Source organism: Megascapheus bottae, chromosome 8 (genome assembly GCF_031878675.1).
Source record: "Megascapheus bottae isolate mThoBot1 chromosome 8, mThoBot2.hap1, whole genome shotgun sequence".
NCBI classification, from domain to species: domain Eukaryota; kingdom Metazoa; phylum Chordata; class Mammalia; order Rodentia; family Geomyidae; genus Megascapheus; species Megascapheus bottae.
The window spans coordinates 4667582-4688682 of record NC_143516.1 but is presented as its reverse complement, the minus strand read 5'-3'; the positions used below and the strand labels follow the sequence as shown (position 1 = coordinate 4688682).

General features: G+C 43.9%; 1 protein-coding gene across 1 annotated transcript in view; it reads right to left on the bottom strand.

Moving 5' to 3' along the window:
* Prkn (parkin RBR E3 ubiquitin protein ligase) overlaps positions 1-21101 on the bottom strand; it is a 912456-nt gene that overhangs the window by 80371 nt on the left and 810984 nt on the right. Inside the window, 3 exon segments of the mRNA XM_090337856.1 lie at positions 1643-1683; positions 6987-6996; positions 12737-12764. Coding sequence (XP_090193982.1) covers positions 1643-1683; positions 6987-6996; positions 12737-12764 — 79 coding nt within the window.

Here is a 21101-nt window from a genome sequence, read left to right as displayed (position 1 = left end):
AGGGAGGAGATGCAGAAAGGGCGAGAGAGGGGCAATGGTCGCCACTCTGTCCCTTCGCTTGTTTGGGTGAATCATGCACCTGCATGTTGGTGAGAAAGAATATTAGTGTAGAGAAGGAAAAGAACCTGGGTTGCTCCCCCTCCTCTGCATGGGAGACGTGTTCTGTCAGAATGATTAGTTAGAAGCTAACATCAAAATCCCTCAATTAGTGCTCCTTCAAAAAGCCATCTGTACATGAGTACAGACATGACAGCCTGAAGGCAGAACTCAGGGCTAACTCTGCAGAGACCAGAGAGGAGCCTGGGACCACAGAGAAACTCCATCAACTGTTGCCAGGGCTCACCCACAAAGCCCAGTGAATGCGCCCACCATGGAGACAAGAGACTGAGAAATAATATTTGACAGCAGTTATGATTTAGTGGGTGCTTAAAGACACAGCCTATACTTAGTTTTATATCAGATTTAATGGAATGTTTCTAATGTTCATAACCATTTGGCAGCTGGCAAAAACTATATTTTTTAAAATTGAAAATCAGTCACAGTGTATCAGAACTTTATGACACCTCATCAGCTTTCATCCTGACTACCCACAGCTGCCCCAGTAGGTCAGGTCGGTATGCTGGGTTTTACTTCAAAGCCATACCGAAACAGTCTTCTACCATCATGGCTCCAGGTGTCTCTGTCAGCTGAGAAGCCGGCCTGGTCCTTTTCATACCGCTGTGACACACAAGGAATGGAATCTTAAGCAAGGGTTTCAGAACCGCCCCCCCTTTTTTCCTTTTCAACTGATATTTTGTATTCAAGAAACTGTTTCGATTGAGGTTAATGTTTTTCTCCCACTTTATTTTAACACCTGAGCTTAGCTTTAGGGAGGCACTAGATTAACGGAATCTATAATTTCTTGAACTGCTGGTTCACTCATTCAATAATTTCTGGAACATTTTTGTGTTCATACTGTGCTATAGCTTTCTAAATCTAATGTGATTGACATGTAAATACTCTGAACCAAATGCTCATGATATTCTCATCCTACAGGAAGAACATGGGTTGGAGTGGTTTTGGTAGCATGCCAAGGGGCACTGGGAAAAGTTGCAGCAGAGAAACTTTCTGTAGTGGATAAACTTGTGAGATCCATGTTTTAGCACAATATGGGGGTGCTCTGGGATTTCCTGATCTCCTTGACCCCTTTTCTTCCTTACCTGATTTTGAAGTCTAGTTTACATCTGTCTCCTGTGCTATACGGAAAGATTCTGAAGTCTCCCTGCATGTTAGACATAGAGGTAACTTACTATTTTCCTGAGGAAAGCACCAGACAGGTGAAATTAATTTTGATCATTTATTTACCTCCAAAATAATATTGAATTATATACTCAATATCAAGATTATTCATGAGGTATTTTAAATTTTCTTTTAAATCACATTTATAACACATCTCACGTTGGACTAATGACATTTTAAGTGTTCACTGTATATTTAGCAGCCCCCATACTGATAACACTGTTCTACCCAGAGGGAAGGAATCTTTGGTGGCAGACAGCATAGATGAATTCTAGTTATCCAAGTGATATTTACATTCCTCATCTTCTACAGTAGAAGTCTTATCTAGGCTTGAGATAACTGGACTCTAGACTACATTTTCAACATTCCCTGAAGCTCAGTATGTCATGTGACCATGTTTGGTGGCTGGGACGTAAACAGAAGCGAAGTGTGAGGTTTCTGAATTATGTTCTTAAAAGAAATGCATGTGCTTATGTTTCTTCTTTCTTGATGGATGCTGAAGGGTGCATTTATAGTGACAAGGCATCTTTGGCGGTAGGGAGGAGGGGTAGTAGAGGGATAGTGGAGCCATCGTTTCCTTCACCACAGGAAGTCCTGGTTCACATGGGGACAGTTCCCTGGGGACCATAAAGGACTTTCCATTGGATTTACCCAGTTGGTTTTGTGTCTGAGAACTATGGCTCTCTGCATTTCTCTTCATGGTTCATAGGTCGTATGATTCCCAATTCTCTTCAGGTCCCAAGTGAAGCCTGGCTATAGAAGGGAGACCATTTCTACCTTTTGGAAGACTAGCTCGTAGCCCTCAGAGCAGGCTTACTCCAGGCCCAGATGGGATTATCCAGTGTCCTCAGTTTGTTAGGACTGCCAGGGGCATGGGGACAGGGACTTGGCAGTTGGCACAGTGCTTAGCACATGAAAGATCCCAATATTTGTTGGAAAGATGGATGGATGCTTGCACCTGGAATCCCAGCTACCTGGAAGGATCGAGTGGAAGGCTAGAGAAGGAACAAAGTTAACAAGACACAAGCTCAATGAAGATACCGAAAACGGTGGTACAAACCTGCCACCCCAGAAGAAGGATCATAGTCCCAGGCGAGTTTGGTATAAAGACTCAACTCTAAAAACCCCAAAGCAAAAAGGGCTGGAAGCCTATCTGAAGTAGGTGAGTACCTGCCTGTGAAGAACAAGACCCTGGCTCAAACTAGTTCCATCAAAAAAGATACATAAAATAAATGTAAATGAAGGTGCTGAAATGTTTTTGCTATTCAGGGCTGGACAGGAATTTGCAATCTCACTAGATTTTACTGGCATATGCAAAAATGTATCAGAATAAGGTCCCCCAGGCAAGGTTTGCTGACTGGTTTTTGCCACCCAAGTGTTTTCAGTTGAATTTTATCCTGTACAAAGATATGTTGAAGTCTTAACTTCCAGTACCCCAGATTTTGCTTAAAAAATGTCACTGTCTGTATTAGTCCAATCACAATGGGGTAGGATAGGCTTTAATACAATATGGCAGCCATCCTTATGACAAGATCGGGGAGACAGAAGGATGACATTGTCCTATGAGAATAGAGGCAAGACTGCTGAGAATGGCAGGAGATAATAGATAGAAGCGAGGAAGGGGTTTATGCTATGAGTTTTGGAAAAAGCAGGGTTTTGTCAGAAGCCTGATTTTTGATGTGTAGCTTCCAGAACTATGAGATCATAAATGTAGGTTGTTTCCAATCATTTCACTTGTAGTATTTTGTTATGGCAGCCTCAGAAACTAGATACCCTGAACAAATCTGCCTTGTGTGCTTTTTCCTCTGGAGTGAAATCCTGCAGTGTGCTGCCAAAGCCCACATATGGGGTGGGCGGCATGGCTGGCTGGCTGCAGTCTGCAGGACGGACGCTTGTCAGCTCTCCCCATTCCACCCTGGATCAGGTAGAGAGGTTTGGGAAACTGTGTTCATGAGATAAAGAAGAAAACTTCCCAGGGAAGGTGAGTGGGGACAGAGGGTTATCATTATCCAGCCCTCTAGGAAACAGAGACTGTTTCCTTCAAAACAGGCACTCTGACAAAGGGCAATTTCTATTTCCTATTCTCTCTCTCTCTGTCTCTCTCTGTCTCTGTCTCTCTGTCTCTCTCTCTCTGTCTCTGTCTCTCTCTCTCTCTCTTTCTCTTTTTGCCACTTTAGGGGCTTGAACTCAGGGCCTGGGCATTGTCCTTGGACACGTTTTGCTCAAGGCTAGTGCTCTGCCACTTGAGCCACAGCACCACTTTTGGCTTTTTCTGAGTATATGGTACTGAGGAATCAAACCCAGGGCTTTGTGCATGCTAGGCAAGCACTCTATCACTAGGCCATGCTCCCGGCCCAAAGAGCAATTTCTTTTTTTCCATGTATTTTTTATTGTAATTAATAGAAGGGTTACATTATATTCACCAGATAGAAGGTGCATTAATTCACATACATTGATACCCTTTCTCATGTCTTGGTCCCCATTTCCCTCCCCCCATCCCCACCCCTCATCTTGTTTTCCCCCTTCCCTATCCAATTTCAAATAACCAAATACAAGTATATCCAATATATCAGATAACAAAGTGAGATACTGTAACAATATAAGATAACCAAGGGACAGCAAAAGAGATGAGAGATAACATAGTACATTAAGGACAACAATCACTCATTATATGGCTTTTGTTTCTATATCCTAGAGGTCCTTTCATTTAGCATCATACTATATAGCCTTTTGTATCAAGGTTTTGCTCTATTGCAAATCTCTGCTAGAAGAGCCCAAGGTTTCTACTGATTATGACAAATGAGGGAAACCATTGAGCCTATGTTCCTTTGAGTCTGGCTTACTTCACTTAATATCATTTTTTTCTTTCTTTTCATTTCCTAACAAATGGGGCGATGTCATTCTTTCTGACAGCAGCATAGAATTCCATTGTGTACAAATACCACAACTTGTTGATCCACTCATCAACTGAGGGACATCTAGGTTGGTTCCATATCTTTGCTATAGTAAATAGTGCTGCAATGAACATTGTTGTGCTAGTGGGTTTAGTATGTCTTTGTTTCTGGACAATTGGGTAAATGCCAAGTAGTGGAATTGCTGGGTCATAGGGGAGTTCTATGTTTAGCCTTTTGAGGCACTGCCACACTGCTTTCCATAGTGGTTGAACGCATTTGCACTCCCATCAACAGTGTAATAGTGATCCCTCCTGGCCACATCCCCTCCAGCATCTGTTGTTATTCGTTTTCCTGATCCTGGCCATTCTAACTGGAGTGAGGTGGAATCTTAGAGTTGTTTTGATTTGCATTTATTTTATGACCAGAGATGTTGAGCATTTCTTCATGTGTCTATAGGCCATTCTTATTTCTTCTTCAAAGATGCCTCTCTTTAAGTCTTTGGCCCATCTTTTAATGGATGGTTGTTTCTTTGGAAATTAGTTTTGGAGTGATTCAATTTTTTTAGCTGTGGATGTATTTTAGATACGAGGCCTTTGTCCGTTGTATGGTTAGTGAAGATCTTCTCCCACTCTGTAGACTTTCTAGTTAGTTTGCTAGCTATGTCCTTTGCCATACAGAGGCTCCCACAGAGCAATTTCTTAAGGAAAGGAAATCTTTCTCTTCTTCCTAAGAAGCGACTGGAAGAGATAGCAGACAGACAATCACTCTTCACTGATGATCTGTTTGCCCACGGAAAACATCACTTCTTCAGTCTGTAGATGTGTGCTGTGGTGATGTCCGCTGCTGCCGTCCCCACCTTTCTCTTTCAATTCAGAAGGCTAACTCAATTATCCTTCTATATTGGACAGAATTCACATCAAATACAAACAATACAAGGCCAGGACTTTGTTCCCCCGTTGCCGAGGGGGAGGATACAGGCAGAAATAAGTAGCTGTAATTGTGCCAGCCTCTGCCAAGGTTAATTCTCCCGAGGTGTCTCAAATACAAATGCTTGTCCCTGATGTTTTCCAATTATTTTCACTTAAAAGAAATACTTTAATATATTTAGTTCAAATTGCATGACAGCAATTATGCTTTTAAATCTGATTAAGTAGCAGGATAGAAGAAACCTTTGCTTTATAAGGAGATATTTGTTGTTCAGTAGATGGGTCTCTTTCTCTAAGAGGAGGATTCATCTTACAAGCATTTGAGACTGTCTTTTTTATTACTTATTTATGAAGCTTTTATTAGATTGGTTAAATTCACAAAAAGGGAGAAAAAAGTCCCCATGATAACCATAGGTATTGCCCATGTCATAAATAGATTAGAAATTATCTTTTTTTTCTAGCCCCAGGACTTGAACTCAGGGCCTGAGCATTGTCCTTGGGCTTTCTCAAAGCTAGCGCTCTACCACTAGGCCACGCTCCCAGCCATCTCTTACATACACCTCTGTGGTCTGAAAATAAACATCAGATTCTGAGTCAACTGGGATGCTTATGAGAAATGCAAATTGTGAGTTTTACTTCATATTTACTGAATTACTTTGTGGTGGTTTCTGCATTTTTCATAAGCATTCCTTTCCCGAGACATTTCTTAGTCTAAGAAATCCTGGGACAATTAAGTCTAATAATTACTGCTCTAGGGCTGAGGTTAACATATTCAGAACCAAATCTCTATGAACTGAAGAAACTTTATGAAAATTCCTGTTCTGCCAGTTTATCCGCTCACCAGATGAACGGCATCTTAGCTGTTTCCAAGTTTTGGAAGTTGTGAGTGAGGCTGTCATAAATATCACTGTGCAGGATTAGGTGTGAACATTAGTGTTTTAGCTAATCTGGATAAAAACCGAAGAGAGCAAGTTCTGCTTGTTGACTTGAATGGTCTTCCATCTTGCGGTACCATTTGCATTCCCCTGGGCACCAGACCACATTCCCCGGGGCTCCTCAGCCTCCTCACCATTTGGAGCTGTCAGCGTTGGAGTCTGGCCAGCTCTTAGGTGTGCAGTATCTCATCACTGCTGATGTGAAAGAGCCAAACCACAGATGACGTGCCGTCTTCTCAGATGCTCGCTGGCTGCCAGTGTCTTCTTTGGTGAGGGGTCTATTCAGGTGTTTTGTTCATTGAAAAATGTAGCTACTAGGGTTTTAATAAATTAACTTGTGTGTGTGTGTGTGTGTGTGTGTGTGTGTGTGTGTGTGTGTGTGTGGATCCTGGAGCATGAACTCAGGGCCGAGGTGCTGTCCCTGAGCCTTTCTGCTCAAGGCTTTTTTGGTACTTAAGAGTATCATGAACTTTTCTGCCTGGGCTGGCTTTGAACCATAGCCATCAGAGCTCAGGTTCCTGACTAGCTAGGATTACACATGTGAGTCACTAGTTCCCAGCTTAATAAACTAACTTTTAAGAATACTTTGTTTTACAGAGTAATCCTTTAACAGATATGTATTGGAAAATACATAGGTTTTACTCCCAATCTGTGAAAGACTTGTCTTTTATGGTTGGTCCTCTTTATGGAAGGACCCAGGAGGGCAGAACTTCCATGTTCTTTGTGGAGAAAGGAAATGGGGCCAGGAAGACCTGGCTGGGCTGGCCATGTGGATTGGCTAAAAGGAGGGTCTAATGGGAGGGCAAATGGTTGTCCCTACACCAGAGGACACAGGCTAATGACAGATTGTCACTTCTGTGTTGTTTTTTTTTTTTTTGCCAGTCTTGGGCTTGAAGTCAGGGCCTGAGCACTGTACCTGGATTTTCTCAAGGCTAGAGATCTACCACTTGAGCCTCAGCACCACTTCCAGCTTTTTTCTATGCGTGGGTACTGAGGACTCGAACCCAGGTCTTTGTGCATGCTAGGCAAGCACTCTACCACTAGACCAAACTCCCAGCCACACACTTCTGTCTTTTTTGAACAAGTTATTAAAAGTCTTCTAGCCAGTAGCCTCCACTCAGCAACTTTGTTCTTGGTTAGTTCTCTGTTCTTTAAAAGGATCATCTAGCTAATTCTCCCAAGGAGCCTACAGTGTAAAGTTCCATCTTTATCCTAAATAACCTCTGCCACCACTGTGTGAAGATTTAAAAACATGTTTCCACTCATTTCATGGCTACACTGGGCGCCCGTTTGCTTCTTTTAATCAGAAACAAGTGGAGGTGGGTCGTGCGGGGTGGCGTGGGGGTTACTGGGTGTTGGGGCTGGGTGCGATGGCTGTGCTCTGCCCCAAAGCTTTCTCTGAGAGCCCCTGCCCTTCCCTGAAGGCCATAGTTTAGCCTGTACTTGCTTTTGGTTTTGGTTTTGTTTTTTAAAAGGTGTAAACATCATTCATATCACCTCAGGTTGGCCACCACTCAGTGCAAGTATTCTTTTGCAATGGCTGTCAGGAATTCTGATAGTGATAATGATGTGGAAGCCAAGTTTCCTTCTGACCTGTCAAGGTGTCCTTGGCCTAACTACAGCCCCAGGAGGCCTCTGTGCTCAGCCTCACATTCTGGCTTTGCCCTTGATTTAGCTGATCAACCTTGACTTACAGATGGTTAATACATGATCACGTCTGTTGTCCAAGCATCAGGGAAGATATGAATGCATCTTTAAAGCCATATCAATGACATGGTGAGTTTTCAGATCCAGAAGACCAAAAAAAAAAAAAAAGAAAAAGAAAAAGAAAAAGGAGCTTTGAAGAAAGATCCCAAAGGACTCAAGGTCTGGAAAATGGGCCCAGCCATGATAAACACGGGGAAGTCTGGTCTCTGGAAAAAACAGGATATCACTGTCTGGGCCACACCAGGATTTTTCTCCTCATTCTGAGAGTCCTGGTAGAAGGGAGTGAGAGACCTCAGATACACAGAGACACTAATAAGAAAGGGACCCTTTAACTCACCTACCAAACCAAACTCTCCTATTACTGCAAGGCAGAGTTTCATATGTTTTCATCCATTTAATGTCCACAGTGATTCCAGGCCGAGGCATTTATCATTACCCTCTGTGATGGATGTGAACGAGGTCTGCTGGCTGAGAAGCTCTGGTGCTCTGAGCACCTAAGGGAGGCCTGACGGTGGGGAGTGGATCGCCGCTCTCAAGCTCCTTTCACTCTAACAACAAGGTCTAGGCAAGAATGACTTTCTAATCAAAGTATCTTTCCAGCTTTCTGTTCAAAGCTTGCTTGATCCATTTCCTCTTGGGATTTAAGGGACAGGAGGACACAAGCGCACCCTGCATTGCAATATACAGCTGTCTACGTCTCCCTAATGGGACTGGGCCACCATGAGGAGGCAGAACTGAGGACAGTCTGCAGCCCCTCTGCTCACTAGTAGCTGGCACTCTCTCCCTTGACCTGCATCAGTTCCATGCCTCATCTAAGTCACTCCCCCTTCTTCACTTCCTTCCCCCAGGAAATACCTTGACTTAACTTTTAATCTTTGTATTTTGGATGCACAAGACCCGTCCTGGTTTAAAAGCGGCCTTCAGTACATTATAGTAGATGCGATGAATGGCCTACCCTTCGAACACTTGGAAATGCCTTCTATATTCTTATTTTTGGTAGTCAAGTTTCTGATCAAATGTATCCATGGAAACACTTCGCTAATAGAAGCAACGTGCATGCTAGGCATAAAAGCTGTGCCATTTTTAAAGTGCCACAGCAGACTAATAACTGTTAGTTTGCAACCACAGACTACAAAAGAAATGATTGCATAAATAGATGAGATTCCAGGTGTTAATTCAATAGCTCACAGCGCATGTGTCCTTGCAATTTAGTTTCTTATTGCTAAAAGCTGATATGTACTTGCTTTTGAATTCACTAAAATCGGATTCGAGACCTTATGGGTGGGGGAGCGGTTCTATAGACTCAAAGAACTAGCCCACGTCCCTGGAAGTCATCTACCACAAGCCCCTGCCTGCAGGCAGAACAGGACATGCCTGTGGACATGTTTGTTCTTTAAAACCTGTCTCAAGGAATGTTCACTCTGCCCCGACTGTGTGTCTCCCGAGATGGCTCTGCCAGTCTTCTTTCACGCAGTAACGAATTGTTTCCTGCTGCACGGTGTCACCTCGTCTATTGCTCTGATTTCTGCTGAGCAAGAACACTGGTCTATGTCATCCCTGTCCCTTAATATACTGGATACATCCACCCTGGGCTTTCTTTTCCCCAGACTTAACAAGCCATGTTCCTCAAGCCTCGAGGTACATATAAATTCTGTAACCCTTTAGTTGTAATCATTTTTGCTCCCTGAGTTCTTTCTAATTCATCTATAGCCTCACATTTTTTTAAATTTATTAACTTGTTTATTTATTTTGCCTCAAAGGAACACCAGGATAATGCAGAATTGTCCAAGGGAGACACTATTCTAGTTCCTGGCTGTGGTGAGCCTGCAACAAAATGACAGGAACATATTGGCCTTTTCTCCTTCTTCTAGTAAGAATAATACAGAGGAGTGCTGGCTCAGCACTGTTCCTGGGCATCTCTACCTTTATTATCTTTCTCAGCCATGCCTGAGGAAAGGTACTTAGTCCTAATGTTAGCTGTTCCTTCATTCGTGCAGAAAGTAAACAACCACTCCAGGAGATCCAGAAGAAAAGAAGGCCCTTAAAGAAGTAGGAGTCAATGCATGGGGTATTGGGACTAAGAAGGCGTTGGGGCAAGGTGGACAGAGGGGGCATTACAGAGCACCTGAGCTGCTGAAGGACATTCCACTTCCCCTGTAGCTGAGGCAGTTTTTCCCCTTTCCTGTTTTTTTTTCCATCTAGTGCAAAACAAACTCCATTCTATTTTTAAAAGAGAAGCCAAAATTTATATTTTTAAGTTAAGTAACCCAAATTTCAAATGTCAATCAGAGCTGGGCACTGGTGGCTCATTACCTATAATTCAGGTCTCAAGAGGCTGAGACCTGAAGAGTGTGATTTGAAGCTTGCCTGGGAAGAAACATCCCAGGCTTTTTATCTCCAATAAGCCAGCAAAAAAGCTGGAAGTGGAGCTGCAGCTCAAACGGCAGAGTGCAAGTCTTGACTGGCAGAAACCAAGCAAGAGGGTGGGGCCCTTAGTTTAAGCTGCAAGGCCAGTTTGCGCACACACACACACACACACACACACACACACACACACACACACACACACACTAGGGCCATCAGTTAAGAACTTTAATCTATTGTTCAAGTCAGTTCTCTGTGGGCCAGGAGAGGGCACAACTGCAGGCTGGGTGCTGGGTTCTGAGTACTACCCCTGAACCCCCCAACCCATATTCTTGCCACATGTCAGCTCTACCTTCTTCACTGCTTCTGCAATCAAATTCTAAACACAGGCACATCATTTAAAGAAGTAGTCTTTGTGTACTTATTATTTATGTACTTTATGTATTTTTAAGTACTTATTCTATAAGTACTTAACATTGTATCTTAAAAGAAGATTCTTTTTTTGGTTGGTCGTGGGGCTTGAACTTTGGGCCTGGACACTGTCCCTGAGCTCTTCAGCTCAAGGCTAGCACTCTACACTTGAGAAACGGTGCTCTTTCCAGTTTTCTGGTGGCCATTAAAAATAAGAGTCTCACGGACTTTCCTGCCCAGGCTGGCTTTGAACCATGATCCTCAGATCTCAGCCTTCTGAGTAGCTAGGATTGCAGGAATGAATTACTGGTGCCCAGCTTAAGAGAAGATTTTTAAAAGGAATGAATATAAAGTCTTCATTGCCTACTGATAACACAGAGCTTGCTAAAACTGTGGAGCCGCGCCCCGCAGTCTCTTAGCCGTCAGAGGGTGCGTGCACTGTGGTGCCTGTGGGTTGTGTGTCTGTGGTTTCCACTGCAGGCCTTGCTACAAGTTAGCCTGAGACCAAGGCAAAACGATGAGGCTGATTGAAGAAATGTACCCATCTGTGCTTCAGCTTCAAATGTCCAAACCCAGCAGGTGCAATTTACTTACAAAGGTTGATCTAAGCTTGAGTTCTTAGTGCAGAAAGGCAATTTAACCCAAATGCTTTGCCCTAATTATTCAGCATAGCTATTTGCATAAGTAGCCAGGGTGGGTGTTTAGAGGCACTGGTAGCGTTGCAAAAGGTACCATTTTGTTTGCTTTAAAGAAAATCAAGAGCCAGTAAATAATGTACATGTTTTATCTTTCTAAAAGCAAACAATGGAAGGTATAAACCTATCGCTCAAGTGAACTGTGTCAGAAGCGGTCTTTTCCGTGGAAAGTGTATTGGAAATTGTCCCCTTCCCCGTCAGGGCACAGAGTGTGGAGGGCCTACTACACTGTGATACTGGAGCGAGCTTTTGTCTGTCTGTATTAAAAGGCAGGCCACAAGATGGCCTCTGCAGGTACGGGTCATGCTGTCTTTACAGCAACTGATCTTCTGCTAGTTGTAGAAAATGAAGCCATCTCTTCCAGTAGAGGCCTCAAACTATCAACAAAGGTCAATTATACTTCAGAGCTGATGCGTCACATAGTAATAAACAATGTAACTATTGAGAATAGGAAAGTAAAGTAAATGTTCTTTGCAGAAATCTGTTAAAGGAGAAAAAAAATCCCCTGAAGAGAGTGGCCTGTGAGGCTTGGATTCTATAGTAAAGGAACAGCCGATATGTCAGACTAGAAATACAATGTGAATGTAAAGAAGTAAAGGAAAAGAAACACAACCTCGGCTCCTTTTTGCACGCACACACACACATACTTGTCAAATGATTGAAGTTTTTGCCACAAAGCGATGGATGGTTCATATGTGCCAGTTTTCTCTTGTGATAAATTTAAACTTCAGAACGGAGCACAAGACTGGGTAACTTTGAAAGGAGTCCTTTTCTGTCTGGATTCTCGAGAAATTGGTAATGAGGATAAATGAGCATTATGGAGGATAAACAAAATAACACCAGGCCGCTTGTGGACCCTGCGGCCACATGGCTAGATGATGACTGACTGGACACAATACCAACAATGGCCACACCGTCTCGTCCTCAGGGTCACCAAGCTCGGTGCCACCAGCAAATTGCAGCTTGGCACTGCCCAGCAGCCAGACGGTTGTTCAAAGGGTGTCCCTCCATCTGAGCATGCCCAAGCCAGGGGGCAAGAGGGAAAGGACCAGCCTAGACAGCAAGTTGCCAGATTACACTGGAACAGAAGTGGCAGATGGGTTGATCTTAGGGGGAAAAAGTCTGCCAAGTGGTGCAGAACACATTAGTCTGGGAGAAGAATGTCTCACTTTAGTGGAGACGGCTACCGCTGCTCCATTCATTATAGACCCCGGGAAGGCTGGCCGCGCTGCAAGGGCCAAAGAGGCCCAGGGCTCCATCTTTATAACATGTACACACACACACACACACACACACACACACACACACACACACACACACTATCCACACCGTACATAACCCACTGGGGAGAAAATAATAGAGCAGCCTGATAAGAATAAGGAAAGAAGTATATCTCATCCATTCGAGGCAGGCCTGAAAATGGAGACACCTCTGATGTGGCTGAAACATGGTAGAAGTAGCTTCATGGACGTTATTAATGATGCCTGCTCTGCCTACCAGCCCTGAATGTACAGACACGACAGCACAATCTGCAAAAACAACTCAGAAAATACCCTGTCCTGGTAGTCCAATTGCTAGAAAGCCTGAAAGAAACAGAAGCAGTCCGTGCCGTGAGCTAGGAGAGACAGTGGGAGGAGAGCATGGATACCCCGGGCCTGAGAGGGTGTCACACAGCTCTGCCTGCTGTCCGGTACCACGAACAGCCTGTGGGGTGAGGACAGGGAGAGGGGCCACAGTCAGTGACCAGACAGGGGACCAGTTCAGGCTGCTGTGGTCCCTGACTGTGCAGCCAGAGTGCTTTGGTGAGAAGGGACCCACGCCACAGGCTCCCCCCGAGCCCTGTATCTGCTCTGCCCACCACCACTGGCTCACTGGCAGTGGCGCTCTGCCCCTCTGACATAACACAAGCCTAGATGTAGCTTGGTCAAGCCCTTCTTTGATAAGAAGCTTCTTCTGTGGCTTGCCCTAAATTGACTCATCTGTTGCTCTTCTGGAGGGGAGGAGTACGGGACTGGGAAAGAAAGATACCGGGTTCATCTCCGGGCTTCTCCTGTTGGTTCAGTCATGCCGCCCAGCTCATGACCGTACAGATCTGCATAGTTTGGGTGAAAGAGCGGGGTGGACCTGGCATGGCAGACCCGGGTGTGTGGAGGTTGTCAAGGCCTTGGGAGCGCTGGGCCCATGAGCACTGCGATTCAGGACCAGAGGGCTGGAGGATGGCATTATTGGAGGAAAAGCCCAAATCACAGTGCAACAAAACAAAACACCAGGGAGTGAATATTGGAAAGGGGTGCAGCGGGGTCAAGGGGGCAGGGGTAGATAAATGAAGAGAAGGCGGGGGAGAATGCAAACAAGAATCCAATATGTGTTCTACAAAATTAAGAAGAATGAGGGAGGGGGTGGTTAAGGGAGGAGTGGGTGAGGATGTTGAAAGAGGTGACACCCATCAAAATGTATTCTCAAACTACTTCGTGAAATGGCCTTGCCTTTGTACAACTACTTGAAGGTAATATTTGAACAAATTTAAATACAACTGCTCACTAAAAGGTAAACATAACCCAGGCTAGGCTGTAACTTGAGATCCTCTTGTTTCAGTCATCTGAGTGAAGACATCACAGGTTGTACCACCATGCCCAGTATTTCATGATGGGCTGAAACTTCTGAACTTACTTTCGTCAGATCTCCTGAGTAGTTAGGATTACAGGCGTGAGCCACTGTGTCCGACTTTACATTTTTGACCTCTCTGTATTCCCCAATCTTAAGAGAGAAAAATGATTTTGTTCTGGAATTTTCTACAAATAAGAAAAATATCTGGCTGTTTCCAAAGATGAGTAGTTAAGAACTAGGTATGAACAAGAAAACTTGTAGCTGCAGGTCCTTACCAGTTCCTGTGCTGGGTCTTACTGAGTGGGCAAGCTGGATAATATTTTTGAACATGTGCTTATGTCTTTACAGATGGTTCCTTAAAATGTCTGAATACCGAAAGAGAGAAAGAAATCCAGGGCAGCTGAGAGAGTGCAACTTAGGAGAACAATGCCTCTGAAAGAGAACACCACGAAGGCATTTTGCATGGAGATGACAGGAAGTCCTCAGGGCCATTCCTGCCCTGTGGACGCCACCTCGCGGCTCACACGGGGCCAGTACCCATCGCTGCTGGTTGAAATCAAATCAGGTCCCCAGGGGAAGTTATCAGGCATTATGGCTGATGGACTCCGATTTGCTCTCTCTCCTCGTATGTGCACATCCTCTCATTAAACCTGGGGTGAGGTGCATTTGTCTTCTGCACCATCCCAGAGTTACCAGGGGAGCTGCGAAGAGTGATTTGCTCGTCTGTCTCAGAGCTGGGGTGAGGCTTAGGTGGGGTTAATGAAGCAGGAAGGCTCTATTTCCTTCAAACTGATGAATAAGAGAATGACAGACAGGGGCCATACACAAGCAATTTATTATTCATTTGCCTAAATATATTCATTTTTCACGCGGGAAGAACATACTTTCCATTTCAAAGAATTTGTTACTGATCCATCTTTGCAGGGCTGACAAATTACCAAAAGCAAGATGAAATTAGGATAGAAATCTCTTTGTAATAAAGTCCCATAAAACTCACGCCGAAATTCAATTGCACAGAATAGTGTATTAAGGGTCTGGCCGCTGCCCCAGGGAAACTTGCTTGCTTCTTGAGAATCAAACACATCATTTTACTACTTGAGCAAAACCCCAAATAAACTCTGTCCTCAAAGAAATGAGGCATTACCTCCGACGTGTGTTTCACACAGCACCATGGGAATTTTGCTAAAGGATTCTGAACTTTCACATGGCTGTAGAAGCAGCACCGCCAGTACACCCAGTCCCCAGTGGGGCCGGCCGTGAAGAAGGCCAGGGACAGACCAGCTGGCCCTCGCCATGCCCTATTTTGGAGTCTGTTTCATCTTTGAATTAGTTTGGCCTCTAAGTTTGGTCACGGGTGGCCACGGTGATTGTGGGTGGACAATTCTTGTTCATTAGATGACTTCCCCATGAGATTCCCGGTATGGTTTGAAAATGAAGTGGCCACCACATGTGGCCTCCCATGGCGGGGGTGAGGATCGTTTTTGTTTTGAGGCGCTGGAGTCTAGCTGGGGTGGGTAACATTGTGGGTCACGCGTGGCCTTGTCTTGTTCTTATTCCTGCCCACCATGAGGTGAACAACTTTTTCCACATGCTTTTGCTTTGCCATAGGCCTAGAAACATAGAACCAAGTGACCCGGGATCAAAGTCTCTGAAACCATGAGCCAGAGCAAGCATTTCCTGCCTCCAGCTGTTTCTGCCAGGCGCTCTGTTACAGGGTCACTTATTACACCTCTGTCAACGTTGGCTGTGAACTTGGTGCAGTCATTGCTTTGATGTTGTCTGGATTTAGCCATCAAACACCACGTAGTTTATTGGAATCGATGTGCAAACAGACCAGCCTGGATTTCATGAGCTTTATTTAGAAGAAAGCTTTCTTGGGGACGAGTAAGTGGTGTGGCAGGAGAGAGCAAGTGCGGTGAGCAAGTATTGTGTGTGTGAACAATGTTATCTTTGGCGGGTTTTGTTTTTTATTTTAAAGCTGAGTTGGTTTTAAATGTGATAGTTAACCGAATCCTGCCAAATTGTGCTACCTCCCCAGGGCATTAGAAAACCCATTAATAATGCGTTCATTGTTGTCAGAATGCCTATTCTCCAACACAGGCTGTGTGAAGGGCTCCCTCCCCACGAGAGAGGGAGGGAGGTAGAGGGGAAGGCTGACGGATGTGTGCTGCCTCCTTGACAAGTGGCGAGGACAAGTGGGGCGACGGATCAGTAAGATTTTCCATTAAATCAAGAAAAACACAACTTGCCCCTAACATCACCTCTGATGGCTTCCTAGACCAGCTGCCTCCCCGCCACCCTACCGAGGAACAAATTGCTTTCCTGGCAGGACATGTGGACACTCCTGTATTAATAGATATGGATCCCAGCATGCCAAGCCAAGCGAGAAGGCAATTTAACATGAGCAACACTGTCATCTCAATTTAGGACAACAGCTAGGATGCCCTACAGGGCACTACCACAGCTTCTGGAAGTACATGGCAGAAGACATTTGCACTGTCTTAAGGCTACAGAAAGCTGGTATTTCTAGTAAACAGCCAGACCAAGGATAATGGAAAATGCAATGCAGAGATAATGGCAGCATTGTCTTCTGTGAGAACATCAGGTTCAATGGCTGTGGCTTTTACTGCAGTAGAGAGTTGAGCCAAGGGGAGAGAATCTCCCTTGCCTCTCACCTTATCCCAGAAACATGGTCACAAAGCCCGCGGATCTCCAACAACTCAGGGAAGGAGAGCACCGAGTGGCAAAAGGCAGATGCTTTGGTCTGAGGAAATTTCACAGTGAAAGCGGCAGCTTCATGTTTGAATTCTCAGATTTAATTATCTGCCTTTGATGCTAAGCAAGATATAAACAAACAGGAGCCTTTATAAGTCGCATCTCATAACACTAGACTGTACACAAAAAATGCACTGTTTTAAAATTCTAAATGCACTATATATTGGTACCTACCTTCACACTAGTTTCTATTTTACTGCTTCCATACAAAGGACATGGTTGAATTCACTGTATGTATCATTCTAAGATAATTTATACTAAGTTAATATTTTTGACAAGGATTGTCATAGTAAATTGTGTACATGTAGACCTTTCAAATTCACTAAAGTCTTATGAAATATGGCATTTTTTAAACCAATATCCCCTGATATGGGAATTTGAGTTAATGTGATTGCTTATACTAATCACATTGAGAGGGATATGCATTTATATGAATATAAATTGAGAAGAAAACATATTCACACATACAAAAACAAAAATGTATCTCTTCTAAACAGCATATTGAGAGGGAGGGAGGGAGGGAGAGACAATGACACTCACAGCTAACACTCGTTGACAGACAAGGAGTCACATCAGTCATAAAGCTTTCCATGCAATTATGACTACAGACACATCACAGAATAGGCCCAGATCTTTCCATGAATGCTTTGCTGTGAAAATGGCTCTGTGATGGGTACTGAGGTTACTATTATTTAATATCATTGGGCCTGTCCCTGTGACTGCATGTACTGTATGGAAGAAAAGGTCTTTTCCAATGTCTTCAATGAGTTAACATTTCTTAAAATTTATTTTACAGAGACTGAGTATTTGTCTTAAAATACTTTCCTCCTCTCCCTCTTCTCTTCTTGTGATTTCTATTCAGGAAATTTTTATTAATTTATATGACTAAACACTCTTAGTCCCCAAATCCTTCCATTTATTTTTTTTCTGTATATGTGGTACTGAGGAATTGAACCCAGGACTTCATGCATGCTAGGCAAGTACTTTGTCACTAGGCCAAACTCCCAGCCCACCTTTACTTATTTCTATTACTGTCTACAAGTGAAAAGGCAAGAAACATCTGGTCAGTTTTACGTGCCGGCTCTGAAGCGTGCCGGAAGTTCACGGGAGCTGCTGGGTTTCGCAGTGATCAGCCTGCTGCTTCCACCCACCCCGCTGTAGAGCAAACGACAGAAACTCCCAATGCGCAGAAGTGCATTAAAGTAAACGGTCCTGGATAGAAAATGACGCTTTTATGAACCTATAGGAAGTTCTTTTAAAAATCATCTTTGGGGGCCGGGAGCGTGGCCTCGTGGTAGAGTGCTTGCTTAGCATGCAAAAAGCCTGGGCTCAATTTCCTGGAACCTCATACACAGAAAAAGCCAGAAGTGGCACTGTGGCTCAAGTGGTAGAGTTCTAGCCTTGGGGAAAATGTGTCCAAGGACAGTGCCAAGCCCCAGGACGGGCAAAAAACCAATCATCTTTAGACTCTGCGTGGGGTCATCTGCTTGGGGTTGTGAAGAAATGTCTCAGACCAGAGGAAATGGTGTTTACACCTGTTACCAGCGCACACAGTGACAAGGGCTTTCCTCCCCACAGGACGAGAGCGCCCGAGGTCTAGGCCTCCGAGGCCGCAGCTGACAGTCCTCCCCCCCACCAACCCCAGCCCTTTCCATAAGGGGAATCACAATAGGAAATGCTATCCAGCCAACTTTTAAAAATGAAAAACACATCTCCACACATCAGCTGTGTCCATTTTAGTGTGTTCTTTCTTTTACTCCACCCAAATAAATGATATTTAAGTTGGCACTAAATATGAAAATCACTTTTGAGTCATAATGTTCACTGTGTACTCTCTGTGGTTTTGTGTGATCGGGATAGGGAAAGGAGATGAAAATATACCCAGTATATACTGTAATACACATTGTGTAGTGTGTATAATAATATTATAGTGTGTGTACTATATACACTGTGTAATGTACTCACTGCCACACACCAACTGGTCACGGACAAATGTGCAAACCCTACCATGACCTTCTAGAAGTAGAACTTCTCAGCTGGACCAGAGATTTGGGAGCAAAATAAAATATCTATTTCCATATGTCACTGAAGGCTGTGGTGGACTCACAGAGATAAATGGGTGATAGGTAATGAATACATCTTGCAGAAACAAAATTATCTCAGCAAGATTAATTTAGGCTTATTTGGGATGAGAGGGGATTGTGTCATATGTGTGTATGTGTGTGTGTATATGTGTGTGCATGTGTGTGTGTGTGTGTGGTGTGTGTGGTGTGTGTGTATGTATGTGTGGTATGTGGTGTGTGTGTGTAGTGTGTGGTGTGTGGATGTGTGTATGTGTGTGCGTGTGTGCATGTGTGTGTACGTGTGTGCATGCGTGTGTGTATGTGTGCATGTGTATGTGTGTGTGGTATATGGTGTGGTGTGTGTGTGTGTGTGTGTGTGTGTGTGTATAGTGGAGCATCTCCTGGACAGACGGACTTAGAATGAAGCTGTACAATTTGCACACAGGGATAGATCCTCTTCAGGCAATCCCCTGTGAAGACTCTGGATTTTCTCAAAGCATACCTGTTCCCTAAAGATGTGGCATCTCCTACATCGAAGAGAGCTTTCACTGAGGATTAGGGCACTGGGCTAGCAAAGCAGTGCCAATATCTATATGTAGATAGGAACTTTCCTGCCTATAGGAAGGGAGAGCTGTGGCCACTAAGGAAGGCCAGGAGACACAGCACGTTGCAGGTCTGGAGGGAGCCTCTCTGGAAGCTAGAAAAGGCGAGACAAGCTGCTGCTCCGTAGGCCTTGAGGAAGGAGCACAGCCCTGCCAACACCTTGGCCTTGGCTCAGGGAAAGTTACATTAGAATTCTGACCTACAGAACTACATGGCAACAAATCTGGTTGGTTTATGCCTTAAGGTTTGGGATGGTTTACAGCCACATCAGAAAATGGTTATAAATAGTAATTACTGTTGGTGATACTTGGGTTTAAACTGCAGTGCTTCTAAAACATGGCTTTTGATTTAAAATGGACAAAAGTGTAAGGTGATGTTCTCTAGAAAAATCTGATCTTTTCAATAAGCTATATAGCCAATTATACACATACACACACAGACACACGCATATATATACACACAGACACACAGACACACACATCTGTGTGGTTGTGTGTGTGTGTGTGTGTGTGTGTGTGTGTATGAGAGAGAGAGAGAGAGGGACAGAGAAAATACCAATTCTCAGTCAGAAGATGGTAGTGGCATGAAGGCACGTGGATTAAATGTGGGCAAAACCTACAGCCATCCTGCCTCGTTAGCACAAGCTCCACTGGAACAGAAAACATCCGCTTAGCAACTGGATTCTGCAAAGCCTAGTAACTAAACTGCCAGACTGAAAGGCACAGAAACTCGAACTTCTGCAACCATTGGAAAAGGAGGAGGGACATACTAAATAGCCTTCATCCTAATGTGCGATGAGTGAATTCACAAGCAATTGAAATTTAGCCATTTGAGTGCATGGCTAGTGGAGAAAACATATCCCTATCAACTGAATACAATATTTCTTTTATTACCACTTCTTGTTATATCCAGGCCTTAGTGGTGTGAGTCACACTGTTCAGAGACAACCCCTGTCACTTGTTACAGTTGTCCCTGCTAGAATCGTAATCATTACTACTGATTGTGCCTGCATCTTTGGCATCAGCATGACTTGAGCCTAATTTTCTCCTGAGGAGACACCCTTCAATTCATGTTGAAGTTAGTGAGGAACCCAGATTCCCACAGTACTCAAGAGCTTCTTCCGAGGCTGATTTTCTTGAACTGTTCTCCATGTTTCAGATCGTATGGGACACTTCTAGTTTATTGCTTTGATAAACTCCACGTGAATCTACTGCACCATGAACTTCAGCAGGCACTGGGTTTATAAAAGAATTGGCAAGGGATTCATGCTACCGCATCTCCAGAGGAGTGCTTGACAATGAGGCACTGCACAGAATAATCCGAGGTAGACAATAAAACCAAGGATGGCACCATAAGGTAAAATAAATAGGAAGGCTGCATTCCTCAAAGACGTACTAAATGAATTCCAGCCTCGTGAACCTCCCTAATTGTTCCTATTCTTCAAAACTTTGTATGTACTTGAGTCACACAGTTGCTGCAATTTAAATTACCTGAATGCCTCTCTGAAAGATTAAACAGAGATGCAACAGAGATTAAATAAAGAATTATTCAGTGAGTGCAGGCTTCAGAAAGGGAACAATGTGAAAACACTATAATAATATTGTCCCAAGCAGACAATGAATTGGAGAGATGTTTCCTTATAAAACCAGAGATGGGAAAATGATCAGAAAACAAACAGAAGAAAAGTTTAGTTTCCATTCTAAGGCTAAAGTGAGAGGCAGGTTCTCAAAATGTATTAAAATGAGCACAGAGAGAACTCCAACCTAAATACAGTGCTTCTGTAGCTAGAACCCTTGGCAGTTATAATAAAAGTTACTATGTTCTATGGATCGCCTGAGAAATA